General features: G+C 27.4%; 1 protein-coding gene across 5 annotated transcripts in view; it reads right to left on the minus strand.

Annotated features, from left to right (window-relative positions):
* raskol (Ras GTPase-activating protein raskol) overlaps positions 1-25,537 on the minus strand; it is a 319,700-nt gene that overhangs the window by 146,424 nt on the left and 147,739 nt on the right. Inside the window, exon 1 of one of the 5 annotated variants that reach the window (XM_087159441.1) lies at positions 909-2,917. The exons of the other annotated variants lie outside the window; for them this stretch is intronic. Coding sequence (XP_087015567.1) covers positions 909-996 — 88 coding nt within the window. The 5' untranslated portion in view covers positions 997-2,917. Of the gene's footprint in view, positions 1-908; positions 2,918-25,537 lie in introns of those variants that run through there. 5 annotated transcript variants of the gene reach the window in all.

Consider the following 25,537-nt stretch of genomic DNA (forward strand, 5'->3'; position numbering starts at 1 on the left):
ATTAAATATTAAGGTTTCGTTATAATTACTATGTGCTCTTAATTTGCTCATATATTATTATTCTAATTATATAATATTATTATGATAATTATATATATTATTAATATTATTTATAGCATATAACATTATTATTATAATAATAAGCATTTTTAGGTAAGTTAGGTGTGAAGAAATTCAATTATTTTTTTTAAACTTTTATTATTTTTTTTTGTGAAGGTTCATTTTGTTTTGTGTTCAAAAAATAAAACAATAGCAACCAAAAAAATAATAATCTACATTTTACCTAAAAGTCCCTTATTCTAATTTATACTGTTAAAAAAATATTGTATTCCTTCGACTACTATTAAGATATAGTTATTTAGAAAATCGAAATAATGTAACTGGCACTACAAAGCACTTAATTAATAAAAAATAATTAATTAACAAATTAAGCAATTATTAATGCATTTATGATTAATTTTCTCTTTATTTCTTAAGTTAGGAAACCTAATTCAAAAATTATTTATTACAAATGCCCAGAAGATTGGCTATGACGCCATTAGTTTTCTGGCCTTCCAATATCTCTGAACATTACAATTTTAAAACACAAGTGCAGAACACGAGTTAAGATGAGTAGCATTTGATGTTGTCCACACAAAGGACAAAAAGGAGAATCACACAGCCCAAACCGATACAAATACGAAAATTATGGCTTGTAATATAAGCAATGTTTAGCGTTAAATTGGGCGTAATTTTAGGAGGTCTCTATGATGTGAAAGTGCCAAATACATAATAAAAAATGTTAAAATTTAAAACCTTGATTTTTAAATATTTCACTTAAAAATAACTAAACTAAATTATGCAATATGTTTACCTTCAGAATTTAATGAAATCAAATGACAATAAAAACTATTAAAACTAGTACTCACCTTGGCTTTCATGAGCTCGTCCACTACTACACAACATTTTTGTGAAGGACCTTGGAAGAGACATGGTATTGGACTTTGAATACTTCATTAAAATTCAACAAGTCTATTACATATATCCCTTTGTATTTCACACAAATAGTCTTCTGGTTTTGTCGACTTTACTTATGAGATTTTTATCACGTTTCAAAAAATATCTTATTTTGTCCATATAATTATTTCCAAATATGCAAATGAAATATTAGGTCGTTTTTTTTGTATTCAGCAATTAATTACTATAATTATATACGAATGCATAAACTAAAAACGAAAAATATGTTATTTATGAAATTTAAATTAACTCAAATCTCGTTTTCACGTGATGATTCATAAATGGTAAATGAAATTATATTTTAAATCTCAAACTTTGATAGATATTCAAAGCAGATAAAATAGTTTCCAGATAGAGCTTAAAGCAAAGTAGAAATGAAATCTGCAATACTAAAGCTCTACGAAAAAGAAAAGTATTTCTCAAAGATTGCTTGGTGATTATTACAACCAAGTAATGAGAGAATTTTAAGCTTTTAAAGAGTGAAAGAAAAGCAACAACTAAAAGAGACTCAAATACGAAAATTATTTACAAGAAATGCCAATTTATAAATTAAGCTTACATTAAATTGAGGAAAACTCCCAAATTCAAAATAACGAACAGGCTTCGTATTCGAATAGAATTTAAGATGTTAAAGTATTGGTAAAGATTAATTAGACAGATTTTGACTTAAATTTTTAAAACTTATTATGTCTGGTTGTCTCACATTTTTCTAAGCAAATCGAATTCTCAAAATACTATCAGACACTCCCTTATCCTTTCAATTTCATTTAGAGAAAACTCTAATATATGAACACCTTTAAACAACTGTACTTATCAAAGTAATTAGCACCTAAACGAAAACTTGACTTAAAGAAAGCAGAAAACTATTAAGAAACCATGCTTGTAAAAATATTCGTCACTTCAATTTGTCATTATCATTTCTATTTCATTCGAAGAAAGCTCTAATAGAGAAACCTTTAAACAATTAGAGTCTTTACGAGTATTTATCACTTAAACTTGTCACTCATTCCTTCAATTTCATCGAAAGAAATATCCAATAAATTAGAAACTTGTAAAAGTATTTATCACTTGAATTCCATTCAAAGAAATCTCTAATAAATTAGAGCTTTAAGCAATAGTGCTTATAAGAGTATTTATTACTTCAATTTCATTCAAAGAAATCTCCAATAAATTAAAACTTTAAGCAATAGTGCTTATAAGAGTATTTATCACTTCAATTTCATTCAAAGAAAGTTTCAATAAATTAGAAACTTTAAACAAATAGTGCTTGTAAGAGTATTTATCACTTCAATTTCATTCAAAGAAATCTCCAATAAATTAGAAACTTTTAAGAAATAGCGCTTATAAAAGTACTTATCACTTTGTTATTTATCACTTCACCCATACACTTGAGTCTGTCATAGATAGTGTTTTCGAGAATTTATCACATAAACATTTGTAAAATTAATTCAATTTTCTAAAAAATAAAGTTCTAAACGAGTTTAGACTTTAAAGTTTCTATAAAACACAACATTTCTAAACGCATCCGGCATCACCACACACTTGAAAATCCTGGTAATCTGTATGATAATAAGAGACTGTCAATTCATGTTTCACATTCTGTTCCACAGCTACATGTACCATTAAAAAAACTGTTTCGTAAACGAAACTCACACTAGAATTGACGTCCAATCACAGTTCCAAAATGAGGATACACAAACATCGTTAAAAATGAATGATAGCTGAGAAAATATAAAAATCACAGGAAGCAGGAGGCGATACACTGAATCATGAAGGAGTCAACATGATTGTGGATGTCAAGCATCTTGCAATGTAGGAGGCACACTGAGGTGACGTTCTTGAAACAAGATCATCGTTGGAGCATGAATGAACCAACATTGAGATGAGGCAGTCCGCGAAGAGTAAATTAAAACTGCATAACGGAGGAGAAGAAAAAAAAAGAGGTTACTTCATCTTTTTTCTCCGATCTCAGGAGGAAAAGAAGCAATGGGTGTTTGTATTGCTCGCCAATTCTCTTAAGTCTTGGCTGTTTTTTTTTCCCTTTCTTCTTTTCGTTTTATTTTTAGATTTATTTGAAGCAGTTAAAGAAAAGAAAAAATTCATCTTCGTAATTTTATTGTTGTTTATGGTTTGATGGATGGGTGTATTTTTTGTATTGTTTAAAAAACTATATTTTTTGATTTCGGTAACAGGTTTAAGGAGAAATTAGTTAAATTTCAAATTCGTAAACAAGCATTAACATTTTAGGGCTATTGGCTTTTCATAAAGTGATAATATTCTTAAAAAATAATTTTATCACTGCTTATCAAATTATTTTTATCACTCATTACGGCAATAGTTTTATCATAATAGTGTGTCCCAAATAATTTTATCACTAACTACGGATGCAAAATAATTTTAACGCTGCTTCCAAGGTAATTTTATCACTAACATTGATAGTATTATAATTTTATCTTTATTTATTGGATAATTTATCACAAAAAGTGGTAAAATCATACTTTTATCACGAAGTATGATAAAATAACAATTTTAGCACTATTAATCAAATAACTTTATCACTAACTACGGCAATATAATAATTTTATTACTGTTAAAAAATAATTTTAGTACTAATTACGATAATATTGTAGTTTTCTCTAGTGATTTTATGAATTATCAAATAATTCAATAACTAAGCTATGGTATTGTAATAGCTTCATCACTATTTATCATATAATTTTATCTCTAACTACGCTAACACAACAATTTTATAATTTTTAATCAAATGGTTTTATCACTTTCTACGGTAAGATAATAGTTTTATCACTATTAATCAAATAATTTTACCGCTATTTATCAAATACTTTTTATCACTATTTAGTATAAAATTTGTAATTGCAATTGTAAGCCTACAAAAGCAATTTGTAATTGTAAGCCTACAAAGAAATATAATTTGTAAATAGTTGATTGTAAGTATAGAAAATTTATTTAATTCTACCGTCGAAGAACAAGAAAAGTTAGTGAATTAAAGTGAATCAACCGAAAGATGTATAACATATTTATCCTATATAGCAATCTGTAGCATATTTATCCATTCATCTCTTGAATTAACATTTATTAGAAAAATCTATGTATGTTGCGCATAGGTGAGTGAGTCTGATGTATTTTTTCTGTTGAAAGCAAGAAATAATACTTCAATTCGTAAGAAAATAAAAACTACGTAAGTCAGCTGAAAGTGTTGAATACAATTATGACAATTTTAGCTTAAAATTGATATCTATTATTCCAAAATATTTCTTTTATTCTAACACGCAATACACTTCAAGTATATGGAAGCAAATAGTTTTCTATTTTACAGATTTTTTTATATATATTTATTTTGTAATTGAAAGTTTAGCTGTAATAGAGAAGTCGAATAAGGTAGATAGGAACTATTTTTATCAACAAAAACATGTTAAAAATGGCGATAATTTACAATACATTACAAATCAGGCAAAACAAGAGTGACGCATTCACGTTTTGCAATACATTCTTGTTGCACAGAACTGCTGTGTTAATTATTCGTCATCAAAACTTTGAGACTTTCTATTTATAACAGTTACATTATTTTAGTTTTTAAAAAAATGACTTTAACTATGTAAGAAATAACGTTTTTCCGACAAGAAGAGTTTTGGAATCGTTTTCTAATTTTTAATTTTGAGATTCTCTCAGTTCTTCGTGAAAACGATTTATTAAGAAAATTCTCAAATCGTTTTCTCATTTTCAATTTTCAATTCGGAATAAAAATAATACCCACAAAAATATAGTTTGGTTTACAAATATTTTTTCTGTACATAATATTCATGTATATTGTTTTATGAACTTATTTTAATCACAAATAGAACTTGTAATCTAGAAAAAAGTTTCAAGAAAAACGATTCGATGAAAAAAAAAAGTTTTTTAAAATTCGTTTTCTCATTTTAAAATGTTAAACTTTTATTTAGAAAAAAACCCACATAAAAACATATTTTGGATTGCAAATTATAGCCCTACATCTATGTTTTTCAAAATTTTAAAATTAAATTATATCTATTTCTTATTAAAAAAAAAGAAAAAAGATGAAGTAACAGATGGAATGCGGTTTGCGATTGGAATATTCTCCGTCGTCTACTCCGCCAACTTCCGCCAAATATCCGGAAGAAGATACAGCTTATGTTAAAATATACTCCCCACATCCGCTGACAGATGCTCTTCATCACATTAGGCATGTTATTTAGCGCCATCTTCCCAGCCAACACGGAAACGGCTGCTCCCACATTCTCCATTGTTCATATGATATCTCAAGATCAACTCCAGCGTGTGGAGCAGTCTCTTAAAAATGAAATTAAGAGTTAATTTTGAGAGAACAAAATGCATTTTGGAGCCATGGCGTGCAAGTAAATTGGACGAGCGAAAGTTGCACTGCACGGACACAACGGGAAGATCTTAATGGTTATTGTTATGCTCCGGTTAAAGAATTTCCTCAAGGAAAATCATTATGCATTCTCCTAATTTATCAAATAAAAGAATTTGACAATTGCCCGTTTGAAATGTAATTTACGTAAGAATTTTAGAAATTCTGAGATTTTGATTGACTACATCGTTTAAGAGTTTTGTTAGCAGTAATGGTTTAATATGAAATATGCTGAACTTTTACTTTGATTTTAGCACTATTATTTAGATTTTATTAATACTTTATTGTAATTAGTTTAGACTTGAATCGATTACAATTTATGAAAATTAGATCATTTAATGTATCTTAATATATTTTTATATACATAATTTAAATAATATTAATGAAAGCAAATAAAAATTAGGTGCTTTGTTTTCTCTAAAAATTGATATAAAAACACTTTGTTACAGAAATATTATTAAGAAAACGGGGTTAGCGATTTATTTATGAATATTTTGTTTTTAGTGTAAAATGTTAAAGACACATTTAGTTAAATATTTTATCGATTACTTTTATTTGCCATACTAAGAAATGCCTTTGCTGTAGTTGATTTAATTGATTTTCGAAATTAATTAATGGATTTATATTTCTCTGCAATCTGCAAGCTTTACAAGGCTTCCTACCAATTCAATTCTCAAAAAGAAGAATTCTTTACTTTTTAAAAATGTTTAATTAACATTTCCATAGATTTATTTCCTATTTAAGTGTTTAGTATCCCCCCCCCCCGTTTGTCGCCAGTATTACTTTTTGGGTCTAAGCGGGAATGATAAATTATATTTTTATTTATAGTCATAATTTTATCTTCATACAAAAAATTAGTGCTAGGGAAAAATCTTCGATCATTACTGACTTTTACTTTCGCAACAATTACAACTCAACTCGAAATTTTGTTTCAATCTTATATTGTACAAGCACTGTTAATTTTGTTTCAATCATATATTGTACAAGCACCGTTAATTTTGTTTCAATCATATATTGTACAAGCACTGCTAATTTTGTTTCAATCTTATATTGTACAAGCACCGTTAATTTCGGACATGTTACAAGATTACAGATATTCTCTAAAATGTGTACAAACGCTTTGAGAATATTTCCCGGTTTCTAAAAGCATTGTTTTTAGAAACCGGGAATTGCAATCTTGAAATTAGCGACTAAAAATTTTGTAAAAAAATTGGCAAGTTATTTGGCTGATAATTTGCCATTGTTATTTGTCTGATCATTTCGCTTTACCACTAGGGTAATTTAATTAAAGGTTAAATTACCCTATTAATTCACAGGTTACTATTATTACCCTATTAATTACAGGTTAAATTACCCTATTAATTAAATTCAAGTTTGAACATGTATGAATGATTACCTCAGGATATTATACAGACACAAATAAACTTATAAGATAGATATTCCGAAATAATAACGACGGATGTATAGTTCTACATCTTCCGCAACTATCGATTCGAGATGGATTAAGAGGAAGCTCCTATTGTCTCTGCCATGTGAAGATTATTATCATTAATGATATGAATAGGTTTGTATCATGAATTTCATCAATGTCGTTTTAATATATTAAACTCATTAGTTCGTAATGTATCAAGAGAGCGCCTTTCCTTTTATTCTGGAGGAAAGTTGTCTAGCCTTTTGATTAGCCGATTGCTTTTATGACCGTTTTTGCACAATTGAATGAAACTGATGGGAATCGAGAAAAACGTAATTTTGCATTAAATGTGTATATACAACTTCGAAAGAGCACAAACATTACCATAAAGAAAACATACGATAGTTTGAGTTGAATGAAGAATGAAGTAGTGAAACAAAAAAAAATGGAGTTAACCAATAGGGGCAGAGAAACAAGCTTGAGTCCGATAATCGAACATAATAATTAAGATTGGTGAATTTTTTTGATAGTTTTCAATCTTGTTTCCTCTAACCTATTGCTTAAATCTCCTTTTTTTTGCCGAAGTAACTTATTTGTAATTTTCTTCTGTCTCTCTGTGTTTCTCTTTCATTCTGTTCTTTAACAGAATGGTATTTCTAAAAATAAATAAATAATAATAATAATAAAATAAAAAAAAACTTGATTTATTTTTTATTTTTTTAGTTCTGATAACAAATTTTAAATTAAATAAAAGCTTGCTTTATAATTGCTACCAAACATAGCTGAGAGGAAAATCTCCAAAGATCGAACGAATCGTTAACGAATTCTGGATTGTAAAGAATCACGAGAAAGTCACAAGGGGAATCTACCCCCACGTTCCATCTACCACTGGATATATTTTACATCAGCATTGTAGTCAGTACAAGCCAGAAGAAGCTTACAAATTGAAATAGATTCTAACCTTTTCATGACATGATTGTGGAGATGTGGTCAGCAACGCATTTACTTCCCAGACAACTGGAGCTGGGAAGACTTCAATCCGCCCCTGAGGTTAGGATTGAATCCCAGTCTTTCTCAATGACAGCTCAGTGCTACGACACAGCCATAGCTGTTAAGTCATTGAAAAAGATATATATTTTTCTAACAACTTGTCACTCAAGGGACGATGCAAAAACTTAAGAAACTATCCATATTCACCAGACCTTGTTATTCAAATTTTCCTAGATTGTAGAGAGAGGTTCATATGATTTTCATTGAAGAAGAAATAAACGAATTCTGAACAAAAACGACCTCAATAGCTAAAGCATTGCGAGACAATAATGAAAAATGATAGTTAATTTTGTAAAATTTTGTAAATCGTACGCAAGTTCTATACAATAAAGACTTAAAAATTTTTAAAACATTGAGAGACAGTTATAGGAAATGATGGCAAATATAGCATGGAGGTAAATATAGTGAAGAAAAATTATGATAAATATAATAGTAGTCAAGTTCAGAAAGGACTTAAAAATGTGAGAAACATTGAGAGACAGTGACAATAAATGATGGTAATATAGTATTGAGGTAAAAATAGTATTACAAATGATAGTAAATGTAGTGTTTAGTGCCTAAGTTCTATACGAAAAAAGCTTCAAAAATGTGTAAATACAACGATATAGATATAGAAAATAATGGTGAATAAATACTCAATTTTACGAAAATTTGTTGTAAGTAATTTGATTTCAAACGGGACACGAACTTTTGCAATCATTTTTAATTTAAAAAAAAAAAAACCTGCCATTTTTAGAAGGGTTTTAAAATTGACTCTACTACATAACATTTTCTCTTCCACTCAATTCAAAATGCAATGAACAAAATAAAAATGTCCTTATTAATAGCTTTAAAAAAATAAAATAATATGTCATGCGAATAGTGAGAGAGAAAGCTCATTAGCTTCTCCAATTGACTTAAATAAACTTTGATGAGACAAAATGAATGAAAAATAAATTGACTGACTGAAGTTCTTCCGCTATTAAAGATTCTTTTGAAAAGCATTGCCCCAGACAACACAATGCATGACATCACTAAACATATGCTATTAATATTATTCATAAGAGTTATCTTCCAAGAATTTATCGATGCAACAGAAAGCAAAGAGCTTCTTCTTCATGAATCTCAATTCGAAAACAATAAAATGGTTCGTAAAAAACATACATCAAAGGAAGAGACGTCATTGGCTTCTATAAATTTTTCGATACAAAAAGCCTACCAATGCTTATGTTCGATTCGATTATTTTATCTCGAGTTTTAAAATAAAAGCACTACATGCTAGTTTGAAACATATGGTTCTGTTCCAATAATGCAGTGTTTCCCAAACTTATGACTTTTGTGTACCCTTTCTAAATTTTTTGTAGCGCTGTGTACCACTCATAAAAAAATGAATGTATTTTTTACTATAAAAAAATTGCACTAAAGTTAAAAATCACAACTGGCTGTTGACACCAATCATTATTAACTGTTAACTGCAAAAAAAAATAGTCAATAGAAAAATACGCAATCTTAAATTTTCGTGGCTAGAATTGTTTTTAAATAACATTTTTTGAAAATTTCGTTTGTTGCAAGATATTTCGCATAATAACGAGTACCCCCGCTAAACTGTTCCCGTACCCCTGGGGGTACGCGTACCACACTTTGGGAAACACTGAATAATGGAACAAAACCATATGTTTCATATGAACTATATGATTCATTTAAATCGAGGTTAACACTACAAATACCGAACATTGCTGTATAGCTAGAACAGTGGTAATCAAATGGCGGCCTTAGGGCCGCATCCAGCCCGCGAAATCTTTTTTTGTGACCCGCGAACTAAAATATATTAGTTGTCATTTTTTGAGGACAATTTCCATAAAAAATCTATATGGGTTTAAAATACTTTTCTTTTGTTTAAAAAAACCTAATTTATTCGTTTCTGTGAAATTTAACCTACAAACGGTGCAAAAAAATTTATTTCTCAGGTTTTGCATCCAAAAAAATATTTATTCAAATACAAAATAAATCCCGTGAGTTGCTTGAAAATCTACTTCTTATTTTAATTTGTAATTCAATACGTTTGTTTTGTACAACTTGATAAAAATCTGACAGTAATATTTAATGTTCCTTCAAACATAAAAGAGTCCGATATAAAATTTTGATGAAGTTGCGGCCCGCCATTTGACTGGTGTTTTAATTGCGGCCCCCGGTCTCATGTAAGTTGGACACCTCTGATCTAGAAGTCTGAAGGGGCTGGTGTGGCCTTTCCCAGATTGTTTGTGCGTAAACCAATTAGGCACCCAAAATCTTAAAATATAATCATAATTAATTTAATAAGAAATATATTAGAGATCCGATAATCAAAATTCATGGTATTTCAATCGATTTGATTAAACTGAACTCTGACTTTTCAATTATACTTATACATGAGTTTCGTAGATAATTGAGTTTCCTTTTCTTTATGAATAATAATTGAAAATATGTTAAAATACTCTTTTTTCTTAATTGAAATTTGTACTTTATACCTAAAAGATATCTTGAACTCTAAAGAGTATCTTTATCTCTGGGATTATGGAGTACCTACCAAAATACGTTCGGGGGCTACTCTGGCCTGTTCCATCGTTCTAGGTAAAAGGTTCTATATATATATTCCCATAGGGCTGACGCATGAATAATTAAATAGGCACTTAAATGGGATCAAATTATAAAAAGTCAGACATATTCAATATTTTAAGTTTGTTACTTTTCTAATAACATTGAGTAATAAAACCGTAGAGTGACAAAAATGGCCCATGCCATTTTTCTAGTGTTAACCCGTTGATGCAAAATATTTATTTAACGTATTTTTTTAAACTGCTGTTTGTAGAAAATGCAACACCATGAAAGAATCATCAGAATCAAATGAAATTTAATGCAGAAACGACTTGTACTGATACAAATAAATGATGAAATTTTCAAAACAAAAGAAACAAATTAAGCGTCCGAAATCAGTATTTGGTGCAGCCACCACGCGCTGCAATAAGTGCTGCTATACGACGTGGCATGGAGTCAAACAGATGTTGAATATCTGCTTGAGGAAGAGAATTCCATATCGCTTGTATGCGCAACCAAAGTTCGTCTTTGGAAACTGCAGGACGCGGATCACGAGTGAGACGCCGACCAACCATATCCCACACATGCTCAATAGGCGACATATCCGGCGAATAAGCAGGCCAAGGAAGAAGTTGCATGCGTTGACGGATATTTCGGATATATGACGGATATTCGGTTATATATGACGGATATTTCGGTTATAATCAGAAATGGCTTCATTTCGATTGGACACCTTTTGTTTTCTCCTTTTATTATTCGATGTTTTATTTCTTTCCAATTAAGTTACTCTTTGTAAATATGTGTTTAGATACAGACTTTCTTTATATAAGTTTGGTTATCATTGCTTTCTTTGCGTCTAGTTATGAGACAACATCAAGTTGCCTTTATTTAAGTGAGACATATTGTAGCACATCATACGGCTCAACACTCACGGTACAAAACAATATTTCTGATCAGAAATCAACGCAATAGTGTATTAAGTCGAACCACATTTCCGTTCAAGTCGACCCATAATATTGAAAAATAATGTTTACGACGGATTAACTTGCGCAGCGATGAGGTTCAACTCTTGCACCTTACTATGGTTGCAGTTGCAGCACATTTCAACAACATCTTGTTGCAACATATAGCACAACTTTTAATTGTGCAAATTTTTTTTTAAAAATTTGATAATTGATTTCAGAGTCATTATTTTATAGGATGAGTTCCATTTTATAAATAACCAATCAAATTTAAAGTAGATAGTTAAATTAAAATGTTTTTTTTTTTACATTTGAAACTAATTAAAAAAAGCGTTTGACTTTTTTATGAAACAAATTTGTGAACAGCAAATTTCCTAATATATTGGTGCAACATTCTGCACAATTTTTAATTATGTAACATTTCGATATTGGCTTCTGACTCATTTTTTAATGGAAAGAGTTTCTATCTAGGAAATCAAAATGACTGCTCAAGCTTAAAGTAGACCATACATTTAAAACTATATATATTTTTTAATTTGGAGTTTATTCCGAAATATTATTGACTTTTTTTTTATTAAAAAATAAACTTTAGCAAAAAAATTCATTATTTTCTCAATACAAGAAAAACTCTCTCTATATAAAAAAAAATAATCGAAAATTAGAAATGAGGTACCCATTTGAAAAAAAAACGTATTTCCAAAACGGAAAGAGAAATTCAAAACTCATTTTGTGTGAATGCAGCTCTATAAATGAGTGTTTTTTAATGGATTAAATTGAAAGGCATGGGAAAAAAAAACAAGCTCGATCATAAAGAGAGTAAGGAACCATTCTCACATTAAAGGTTTGAGTTTTATGGGCAAACAACCATTACAAGTGACCTGTTCCATCGAAAGTGAATTACGAGGTGAACGACATTTCTAATCAATATCCGTTGGTTGATGAACGAAAGAGTTCTTCTTACATCTGATGATGCTGAACAGAAGATGAAGATGCGGTTTCGCGTTAAGTTTTATGTTTATCGAATTTTAAATTTAAAAAAAAAACTAGCTGATTTTAGAGAAAAATATCTTATTTGTTAATTTAAAATCTAACCATAAATGAATCAATTTTACAGGCTAGAAAATAATAATAATAAAATAAATAAATAAAATAAAAATAAATAAAATAAAAATAAATAATAGTAAATAAAATAAAAATAAACAAAATACAAATAAATAAAATAAAAATAAATAAAATAAAAGTAAATAAAATAAAAATAAATAAAATAAAAATAGATAAAATAAAATAAATAAAATAAAAATAAATAAAATAAAAATAAATAAAATAAAAGTAAATAATAATAAATAAATAAAAAATAAATAAATAAAATAAAAATAAATAAAATAAAAATGAATAAAATAAAAGTAAATAAAATAAAAATAAATAAAATAAAAGTAAATAATAGTAAATAAAAAAAAATAAAATAAAAAAAAAAATAAATAAAAAATAATAAAAAAAAAAAATAAATAAAAAAAATTAAGTAAAATAAAAATAAATAAAATATAAATAAATAAAATTAAAATAAATGAAATAAGAAATTTTATTTACGCTATTGGACTTATTTGAGATGTTCGCAGAATGTTAGTAGATTTTTAGGTTTAAGATAGTTTTTATTATGATAAGCATAACATCATGGTAGGTTTAAGATAATTTTATTTTATCAAGACTGGCTTACGATGGTTTCAAATTTGTCAAAATAATTTTTTTTATCATGATCCGCTTAAGATAGATAGATTAATTCATGATTGATTTAAGGTAATTTTTTTCATCATGATTGGTCTAATATTTTTCATCATCGTTGATTTAAGGCAGTGGTCAGCAAACTTATTAGCCAAAGAGCCAAATATGAGCATTACGACAATTTTAAAAAAAATTGGGAGCCAAATCTGCTTGTTTAGTAAACTTTTATTACACTAAATAAGTAGTACACTAAATAAAACTAAATTTCATACTTAATAAATATTTATTAATGCGAACAATGTGCTTGCATCTCCTTGGAAAGTTTGAGTAAGTCAGATTTGTATGTTTTTTTTTTTTTTTTTTTTTAAATTTTAGGCGTGATTCCAAGTTCTTATCAATAAGACGACTTCTCAGTTTACTCTTGATAATGTTCATGCTTGAAGAAGATTGTTCTCATATATATGTAGAACCGAAAAGGGAAAGAACAGCAAAAGCTCGCTTTTTCAACTGAGAGTCAGGAATATTATTCCAAGCATTGAAAATGATCATGTCTTCCTTCTCCAGATCATTCAAAGCAGACCAATTGTGTTGTGAACAAAGATCAAATTTTTTCTTCTCCAATATTTCCAATTCAACACAAAGACGTTCGAATTTAGAGCGCCATATCTCCTTGTTTTTTAAATACAGCAATTGTATTTAAAGCTACCAATGCCAATTTCAAAAAGAGAAAATTTCAACTCGGTTATCGTAGCATTAAGAGAATTTTTGACAAATGCTAAAGTTGCTCTGCTGTTTTCCTACCAAGTTTTTTTTAAGTTTAAAATATTATTGCGCTTTCCGTGGATATTTGTGCCAGAGCCGCACTTAAAGAGCCAAAGAGCCACATGCGGCTCTGGAGCCGCACTTTGCCGACCACTGATTTAAGGTATCTTTTTCATGATGATTTGCTTAAGATAGTTTTTGCTATCGTGATTGGTTTTAGATAGTTTATATCCCGATAAGGTTAAGATAATTTTCTTCATGATTAGTTTAAAGTAGATGATGATTTTTAGAGCCCGGATTTTGATGACCTAAAAAATCTCAACTAATGCCCTTAAAAAGTGCAAAAAATGCCCTTAACAAGGGCAAAAAATGCCCTTAAAAATCCAAAAATTGCACAAAAAATACCTTAAATAAAGTAAAAATATTGATTTAAAAAAATGTTTTGCTCTTTAAAATTATTATGAGTCGTTTAAAAAATATAAAGCAATGCAATACTTGTTCTACGTTCATTAAGTTTGAAAAATTTGTTTTATATCCTAAAATAACAAAAAAAGGAAAATATATTGACCCCAAAATATTTTTATTTTGTATAGAAGCTTTAATGGATATAACAACTTACATCTCATAATATTACTAAATATCAGAATTACATTGGATTATTAAATGTTTTCTGATAATTTAAAATGTAAACGAGCGTCTCTTGTCTGAAAGTAAATTTTCATTCCTGCAGAAGCTTCTTTCAACGTCTACTGATGTTATAGGTGCGTACTTGAAAAAGACGGTCTCACTTACTGACAATTCTTCTTCAATTTGAAAAGATTTTGCTTCACCTGTTAATATTCTGTAGATTTTCTTCATTGTTTGGAAACAAGTGTAATAATGAAAATTGATAAAAAAATAATAAAAATTGGAAAAAATTAACAAAAAACTTTAAAAAATGCATTAAAATGCAAAATACGCCCCAAAATTTAAAGAAAAATGCCCTATAAATCTAAAAAAATGCTCTAAAAGACAAAAAAAGGTCCAAAAATGCAAAAAATGTAAATGTCATCAAAATCCGGGCCTTAATGATTATTAAAGATAGTTTTCGTCTCGATAGGCCTAAGATAATTGATATCATGATGGGTTTAAGATAGTTTTCATCATGATCGGTTTAAAAAAGTTTTCCCCATGAGTGGTTTAGAAAGTTTTTTTTCCGATTAGTTTAATAAAATGATTGATTGATTTTAGGTAGTTATCATCCTTATTGATTAAAAATTGTTTTCATCCTGTTCGATTAAAGAACGCTTTTATCATGATACGATTAAAATAATTTACACCATGGGGAGTTTAAAATAGTTTTCATCTTTATTGATTTAAGATAATTTTTGTCGAGGGTGGTGTTGGATAATTTTTGCCACAATTAGCTTAAGATAATTTTCATCATAATTGGATGATTGATTAAAGACAGTTTTCATCATAATAGGTTTAAAATAATTTATATCATGGTGGTTTTAAAATAGTTTTCATCATGACTGGCTTAAGATAGTTTTGATCATGATTTATATCATGGAGGTTTTAGGATAGTTTTCATCACGCCTGGTTTAAGATAGTTTTGATCATGATTGATTAAAGATCGTTTTTTAATGATAGGCTGAAGACAATTTACATCATGATGGGTTTAAAATAGTTTTTACCATGATTTGGTTTAAGATAATTTTTAAATAGCTTCCGTCACTATTAGCTTAAGATAATTTGATAATTTTCATCATGATGGTTTCAGGTAGCTTTCCTCATTATTGATTAAAAATAGTTTTTTTTATGATAGGTTAGAGATAATTTACACCATGGTGGGTTTAAGATAGTGTTTATCATAAAGAGAAACATTTTAGTTTTTAATGATGTGTTTAGCATAAAAACATATCTAGTGTTTTTCATAAAAACCTATTTAGTTTTTAGCGTTGGTTTTAAATAGTTTTCGTTACTATTAGCTTAAAATGATTTTCATCACAATGGTTTAAGGCAATTTTTCTTATTATTAATAAAAAAATATTTTTTATTTTTGTCATGATAGGTAATTTAGACAGTGGTGGGTTTAGAATAGTTTATAACATAAAAAAGAATTTAGTTTTTATGATTTATTTATCATAAAAACATATCTAGTGCTTATCATAAGAACATTTTAGTTTTTATGATAACTATAAGAAATATTACGGTGTTTACACAAAGTAAACTGGTGTGTTTTTATCTTAACCGGTTCTGATTCGAACCATTTGGGCTCCGGTTTATTTCTGACAAAGAAAAAAAGGCCATTCACAACAGTTGTGCTTCCTTAAAAAATAATAATCGATAGTTAAAAAATATTTTCTTTTTGGAAAAACTTCAATTAAAGTTATTTTATTTTTTAAAAAATACAATAAATTAATAAATAAAAACAAAGTTTAAAATAGCTTGCTACGTTAACTATTCTAATTCTTTTTCTATCCATAATACATGCGATTTGCATGAAACGTTAAAAAAAATTAGTCGCAAAACATTTCGCTGGTTTGAAAACCAAAGAGCCCCGCTCAAGACTTGATAGCCAAATCATTCATTTAATTTTCATTTAATATTCATATTAATTTATTTTTCTCAAATAAATAGAATATTTACTCTAGCATCGTTCGAACCGTATAAAACACAGTAGTTTTAGCCTGAATTATTCTATACTCTTTTTCATTTTGTCTCACGAAATTATACTGCTATCACCGTTTTTAAAAATAAGTTAATATTATGCGTCTACTTGCTTTTAATTTTTAAATAAAAAAATCACTGTTTTGTATAGTTTCTGATCAAACTAATATATAACACCAGCACAATGAGTTTTCATCGGTGTAATTAAAAACTAAATTGAATTTTAAAAAATCAACGAACATCAAGCAAATTATTAAACTACCTCACGAAAACTACGAACAAAACAAGAGTTTTATTCTTTACTTATTTTATAAAGGCATTATGCAGAAAAATGATATTTTAGTTTTAAAAAAAAACTAAACAAAAATAAATGGAAAAAAAATCAAAATCCTAACATCCAAGCGGAAGAATAGTTTCCAATTCAGTTGACTGCTTAATGTCGGAAGTTAAAAAAATTGAACGCCTTTTTAAAGTTTGAGATCTATAAATAACGCTATATTTCACTATATATTAACACTATATATGACACCAATTCAACAACAACAGAATTTTAATTAACACATATTTTCCAGCTAATCAACTACATTATTTATAATTTTATTGCATTTATTTAAACTAAATGTTTGTTTTAAATTTATTACAATACACCATAAAGTTTATACAACTTTTAAAAAAAACATTTCTTACATTAATTAAAGTATGTTGCGTGTAAAAAATATAAATAAAAATATTTACGTAAAGGTTATACAATTAATTTGATTAAAACACTTAAAACGTTTTTCCATAATAGGAATTTCAACGTTCATAAAAAAAACTGTTAATTATACTGTATCTTATAATTTGTCAAAAGTAATCGTGCTTTTTATTTGACGAAGAAAACGACAACACAGCTAAACTAGAGTACGTAAAATAAGAAAAATGTAACCCATTTTCGTTTTTAAACTAGGTTAAATGGACTTCTAATAAATAAATTGGCCACAAATGATACCAAAATTAAATTTTTTAAAGAAGAAGAAAATCTTAAACAAGTTCATCTGATAACCTAATGACGAGGAACGAACATTTCAGAAAGAATAAACTTTTCCTTATTCTCGATAATGGAAGATTCTTTCGCTCTAAATAAAAATTAAATTTCTACTTTTTTTTCTTTTTCTTATTTATTGAGTATTAGGTTTTATATTATAGGAAGTAGCAAATAACTCGCAATTTGCTGAGAAGGAGTAATTTCAGAGCACGAAGTACAATCAAAAACTTATATTTGTCCTAAAAAATAAAACACGAAGATTCTTAACGTATATTGTAATTTCAATAATTCTTTTTCCAATGTGGAATAAAAAAAAAGAGAAAATCAATTTAGAGTAATCACGAAGAACACACTAAATAAAATTTTTCGATTAAGTTTAGTATAACGATTTCGAATGCATAGTTTCAATTTGTTAAAAGTAATACTGTTTACTGTTAGGATTTTCATTCTAAAATTGTGGTAAAATGACCAGTAGCAGTCTGTCCATCCAATTAACAGTAAAGTTTACGGTAAAGAACATTTCGTTATTTATTTCACGGTTTTAAAACCATTTACCAATAATTATTCTTCAATGTGAAATATAAATATATAAATTAGGTTTAGAGTCATCACGAAGAACACACTGAATGAAATTTTTCGATTAAGTTTAGTATAAGGATTTCGAATGCATAGTTTCAATATGTTAAAAGTAATGCTGTTTACTGTTAGAATTTTCATTCTAAATTTGTGGTAAAGCAACCAGCAGCAGTCTGTCCATCCAATTAACCGTAAAGTTTACGGTAAAGAACATTTCGTTATTTATTTCACGGTTTTAAGACCATTTACCAATAATTATTTTTCAATGTGAAATAAAAATGTATAAATTAGGTTTAGAGTCATCACGAAGAACACACTGAATGAAATTTTTCGATTAAGTTTAGTATAAGGATTTCGAATGCATAGTTTCAATATGTTAAAAGTAATGCTGTTTACTGTTAGAATTTTCATTCTAAATTTGTGGTAAAGCAACTAGCAGCAGTCTGTCCATCCAATTAACCGTAAAGTTTACGGTAAAGAACATTTCGTTATTTATTTCACGGTTTTAAGACCATTTACCAATAATTATTTTTCAATGTGAAATAAAAATGTATAAATTAGGTTTAGAGTCATCACGAAGAACACACTGAATGAAATTTTTCGATTAAGTTTAGTATAAGGATTTCGAATGCATAGTTTCAATTTGTTAAAAGTACTGCTGTTTACTGTTAGAATTTTCATTCTAAAATTTTGGTAAAGCAACCAGCAGCAGTCTGTCCATCCAATTAACCGTAAAGTTTACGGAAAACAACATTTTTTTTTACCTTTACGGTTTTAAAACCATTTACAACTAGTATGGTTATAAAACCATGAATACAAAACTGTACGGTTTTTTGCATGCTTTCAAGACCGTAAAAAGAATTTAACTGAATATAGGAGCTGGGATTTTCGTTAAATAATGTACATAGGAGAGTGCAGGACACTGGAAATTCTTCATGTGTTGAAGGAAATGGAATAAATATTGTTGTGTCAGCAATAGGAATCGAACCCCCGTTCTGGCACATTAGCCTTCTCGGTTATAATATGTACGCAGTTGCAAAGAACTAAGTGGCTTTATTAGATTGGCTTAGCTGGAGGGATAAAATTCTGGTTGTTTAACCGTTTTAGGCGAAAGCAGTTAATAAACGGTTTTCCTCACAGTTAACAATTTGAATAATATCTTATTTATGGTTATTTGACTGTTTCGTTTGAATATGGTAAAGTAACGATTAATAAAATAAATGATTCATTGTGAAAAAAAATATTGATAATTCAGTGTGTTTAAGATCGATAACAGATTTGAGAGAATTACAACTTGACTTAACGTTTTCTTATGAAATTCTTAATGCTTATAACCATTAAAGTCTAAATCAATATCGATGTCTAAATGACGCAAAGGCACATAATACTAAAAAAAAAAAAAACTATTATCCTTAACTTTTATTTTAACGAACTGATTTTTACGCACTGAAAATCAATCTTAACTCACAGTGCTAATTAATGAGTGTTAGTTTTAACTTAAGTTACGAAATCAGACACAAAAACGTTCCTTAATAAATTTTAAAACGTTCTTTAATAATTTTGAAAACAAGAATTTCTGGCAACCGTTGCTATATCAACTGAAAAATTACCTACTGAATGGTTTAAGTATCTTATATTTTGGTTTCATTGTCTAGAATTATGCTTTTTGTACCAGAAATGCCATTACTATACCCTGCGATAATTTTACCAGAATGTTTTTTTTTCTTCCTTGAAGCAAATTGAAAACTTTTTGCACACAATGATATACTTCACAAGATATAAATAATTTTTAATTACCTATCATTTATTGCATAATAGATTAAAAAATATTGAATCGTAAGACATAAATATTTTATCATTTTTAACTATGTGAATTTAAATCTACAAAATGTGAACGTACTTCAATATTCTCTATTCAAATATTTTCTAACTTATAAAATTTCAAAAAAAGTCGTATATTTTAAATTTTCATTTCCGATCATTTAAATAAGGCGATGTCTTCCCCTTATTTTTGCGGACTCTTCTCTGTTCACTTGTAGCAGAAAGTCCTTCTTTGCTTTGCAAAACGTCTCGCTCACTGCCGTTCGTTCCAGGTCGCGTCACCTCAAACGATCCTCGAAGATGACCAGATGGATAAGTGGTCAGTCCCAGCATTAAAAAATAACAGTACATAACTCTTTCGATGTTTATCTCGATTGTATTCAAGATGTGGGCCTCCTTGTTAGAAAACTGAAAGGACCGGATTGCATTGTTTGATCCTTTGATTTATTGAAAATAATACGGAAGCTTAACGGCATCTTGTTCGTAATGTGGGTGCCTTTTGATCAAATAGTTTATTTTTGATAATCACTAAGCGTGGAGAATAAAAATAGAACCATTTTGTCCTCGGAAAATAATTCAACACCAAACACCTACTTTTTGACAGAAAAATGGAATAAATCCGATCCATCGAAATTTTGATTCTCCGTCGTAAAACATTACAATAAACTTGCTATGTATTATATATTTTTAGCATGCAATCAGAAAACAATGAAATGAAAGATCATGTTTTAAATAGCCTACTATTTTGAAAATTTTGAGTACTTAAATTTTCTGCAATCGAAATTTACTTGAATCATAGCAAATGAAATTTATTCTAATATGCAGTATTCCATCAAATCTTAAAAATAAATATTATTTATTCTAATATGCAGTATTCGATCAAATCTTAAAAATAAATATCTTTCAATTTATTCTAATATGCAGTATTCGATTAAATCCTAAAAATAAATATCATTCAATTTATTCTAATATGCAATACTCGATCAAATCTTAAAAATAAATACTATTTAATTTATTCTAATATGCAATATTCGATCAAATCTTAAAAAATAAATATTATTCAATTTATTCTAACATGCAGTATTCGATCAAATCTTAAAAATAAATGTCATTCAATTTATTCTAATATGCAATACTCGATCAAATCTTAAAAATAAATACTATTTAATTTATTCTAATATGCAATATTCGATCAAATCTTAAAAAATAAATATTATTCAATTTATTCTAACATGCAGTATTCGATCAGATCTTAAAAATAAATATCATTCAATTTAATCTAATATGCAGTATTCGATCAAATCTTAAAAATAAATATCATTCAATCACTAAAAATAATGACATGAAGCAATGGAGAAATATTCGTCGAGAACATGGAAATTTCGATGCAAAATTTAGCGAAGAAATAAAAAAATTCCATCATTTGAATTGCAAGAGCTTTCACCTGATCAGGAGGCTAAAAAAAAAATCGGCATTATGGTGCAACAAAATGACATAATTGTCAAAGTCTTTGCTAAGAAATTTCAGGTGCGCAATATTCTGGAAAGAGAATAGGTCTGGTCTCCTTTACTATTTAAAATTTAGAGATATGTCCCGTAAGTAACTGATAAGGTAATATATACAGTGTAAAAAAGGTTTTCTCGATCTAGAGCAAAAATGCGTCAAAATAGTCCGGAAATAAATATAGTCGAATATGAATACCCTATTGAGCACGCTCAAAAATGAAACAGCTCTAAGAATCCGTCTTCATTTGTTAACCCTTTGATGCGGAAATTATTTAAACATACTTTTCTTACCTTTTTCATTATTTTGTATTTATTTAGGTGAAAATAAGCGAAAAATATTATATTTAGTATTTTAATAATTTATGGTTACAGAATGAAACACCGGTATCTTTTTTCTGTGTTAAAAGTAAAATCTTCTGAACACCGCTCACTTCCAAACAAATTTTTCAAATTTGCACTAATTTATATATTTTGATACAAAAGAAACAGTTATTCGTCGTGAATTTTTTTTTAAATTTACAAAATCAGTTATCGATAAATATTTGAATATGAATGAAAAAAAAAATTTTTTTTTCATACTTTTTTTGGGATTTTATATTTTAGTACAATTCTTTTTTTATTTGATATTTTGCATTCTGATAATCTAACAGTTTTTTAGTAAATATTAGGCAAATTTTAATAATTAAAAAATATCAAAATATATTTGTTTTGTAATTACAGCGTCAGAAATACAATACACAAAAGGGACACCGGTGTTCCATCTGCGTTAAAGGGTTAACAAAAATTGCGGCAAGGTAGGAAAGTGTTGATTACCGATCTGAAGACATTCTTTATTCGTGAAATAAAATTAAAATAAGATAAGTGCAAAAAAAAAAGAATAAATAAATAAAATCTTTATCTGACTATATTTTATTTTATTTTATAAACTAATTAAGCTTGAACTTCGTTACATGTAAGGATGATGTGTCATTTTCTCATGATGTGCCATTTTTGGAGACTCCTCAATTTTAAGTATGTCATTATACTCAATAATGAGTGTAGTGACAGTTCACAATCGACAATTCAAATTCGACGATAATTCCTTAGGAGCTATTTTGACACATTTTTGCTTAACTTTTGAGAAACTTCTTTTTACAGTGTACATGATGGATATCTTTCAGCATAGTATTAAATTTTTCTTTTACGAAGATAAAATAATAAGAAAGCTGGTAAAAAGTGCGTAAAGCTGATAAATAAATTTAATTTGTAATATTAATACAAAAAAAAAAAAAAAAAAAAAAAAAAAACAGTTAACAGAATTTTTCTCAGTTTTTTAATAATGACGAAGAAGTGGATTTTTTTAAAAATTTATTATTATTCATTCATTCTTGTTCTTTAAATCTTTTACTTATACTAACTAACTGACTGTGGAAGCAGTTTTCCATTGGAAATAACGAAGTAATTCAATCATGGCTATTTTTAAAAATTTTCAATTAACGACGCATTTCAAAATTTTGTTGTCTTACATGATTGGAAAATTCCAGCTATGAGCATGTAAAGCACTTATTCTTTTAAAAAGCATATTTATTCTTCATTAAATATTGCTTTTTGTGTTTTATATTACTTGCACAGAACTCAAATATAAAAAAAATATATAAAAACTTTTCCAGAGTAATAAATAGTTTTTATATTAGGACGAAATCAGGCAGTGTATAGAATTAGAAAAATGTACATTATTAGATCATTTCTGAAAGACGATGTGAATGTATACAAGTAAAAATTTTATGCCAATTAAAAAAAATGAATATTTCATTTCATAAAGCCAACATTTCGTTTAATACTTAAATCGCGTATTTGGAATTACAAAGTTAAATGTTTCTTTTTTCAACCAAAGCAAAAAAAAAAAAAAAAAGCTTAAATATATTTTTTCTGCTGCGTTAAAAATTGCACATAAAGCACAAGCATTACTAACATTGTTTGTTATTTTAACTCAACATTGTATTCCTATTTTGGAGTAAAATTGAAGTTTAATTTTAAATTTTACAAAAATAAAATTAACAAATCTTTACAAAAATAATAAACAAGTGAAAATAAAATAAAATATTTTTTTAAAATAATCTATACATTTTTTCATAAAAACAGTCTTTTGCAAACTAGAAACATAGAGAATAGAGAATTATTTTTTTTTTAAATGTTCTTTTTTTTCTGCAACGTAAAAAGCTACTCAGGAAAAACAAACACAAATATTATTACTACCATTTTCTTGTCTACAATCCAAATTATCAGTTTACTTTATTTTAAAATTATACCTGGATTCAGCTCAAAAATTGCGTCTAACACCGGCAAATGAATTGGCAAAGAATTGCCTGAAGAAAAAAATAGAGTATTTCATATATTGATGGGTCAGTAGAATTCTATTTACAGAATTTAAAATACCGAAAACATATTTACAAAGATAACGAGTCCATGGGGGTGATGCAGATGTTGTAGCGTACGTTCGAGTTGAGAGGAACGCCGGCTGAATTTAAATGAGGAAGGAAAATGCGTTTTTTATGGAAATTTCTATCAATATTCAGAAAGAGATAAGTTGGTGAGCGACCGAGAAAAGACAAGAATAATAATATAATTTTATGAGTCTGTGGGAATAGGTTACATTTTAGCAGAAATAATAGTTCCGATTAAAGGGGGATTAGTAAACCTACACCTAAATTGCAAAATAATAAGAGATTTTTATCTAACTTATGATAATATCTATTATATCAGATTGTAGACGCAAAGTTACAATGGAAATTATTTTATTTTATTTTTTTTCAAATTTGAAATGTATTTGTCATTTATTATTTATTTTACATTGAATAACATGAAAAAAAAAAAAAGGCTGAGATATTATATTCAGCAAGATTCGTAGATTTAAATCATGATTTCAATCTAACTTCTTTGATAAAATAATTGATCTAAATCAAATGAACTTTTTCTTAAAATGAATGATTGATCAATCAATTCAATTAACAATGCACTTTAAAATAATATTGTTCAAAATTTTTAGTGATTTCCAAAGTTTTAAAATTTATTGATTCATTGATATTGATTTATTGATCTATTTAAAGTTCATATGTGTAATTAATTACAGCATTTATTAAGTGATATTTTAAAAAAACTTATAATTTTTTTTGGATTTTTCAGGAAACAAATTAAGAAAAATATTTTTAATGCAGTTTTTTTTTAAATGTATTTATACATCTAAAGAAAGAACTTTTTGCATGAATTGCTTCGCAAAAAAATAAGGCTAATGAAAAACCCATCAAATCCTAATTTTAAAACACAGCCTTCAAAACTACATTCTATTTTAATAATTTTTGTATTGTGAAGTATTTACTATGTTAAAAGGAAATTATCATAATATAGCATAAAAAAAGCTGTTAAAAAGATATATTCAGATTGCCTTCTTTACTGTGAAATATTTTTTAAATCAATGAGTCAGTTTTGAAAGATTGAAAGATTAGCCAACCTACAGTTAAGGTATAAGACAACAAACACATTTATTTGTCTTTTCAAATCAAAGAAGAAGAAAAAATCTGTGATTGCATTTGTATTATATGAAGCTTTCAAATCTACACTTAGCTTGACAAATAATCACGACGAATGTTTTATTTTATTACGCATAGAATAGGCTTTACTGATATTTAGCGATGACTTAAGTTATAAAAAGTGTTTAAGCTGACAACAGTGCTGGAGTGTAACTCCAGCTGTTGCTGTAGCTCCAATTGTAACTGTTTTTCGCTTAAAACTTACTAGTGTACAATGACTATAATTTATATAAAATCCATTTTTTTGTTTTAATTTGGTTTCTTGAAATTATTAACAATTCCCATATTTTATCTTTTTAACTCTCGTTTAATTATTGTCTATTTTAATATCACCCTAGTTTAGTTGTAATTAAAAAGCGTAAAAGAAATCATATTGAATCAGATTTTAAAATATTAACCATAGATTAATTCAGCAATATATCAGATGATTAATAATAGATGATGTTATGAAACTATAAACAATTTAACTATTTAAATAAATATATTTGGATTTCAAGTACTTTTCCATCTTTCTTTTTTTTTTTTTTTT

This window comes from Parasteatoda tepidariorum, chromosome 3, assembly GCF_982258835.1.
Source record: "Parasteatoda tepidariorum strain Cologne lab strain chromosome 3, Ptep-v5.0, whole genome shotgun sequence".
Lineage (NCBI taxonomy): Eukaryota > Metazoa > Arthropoda > Arachnida > Araneae > Theridiidae > Parasteatoda > Parasteatoda tepidariorum.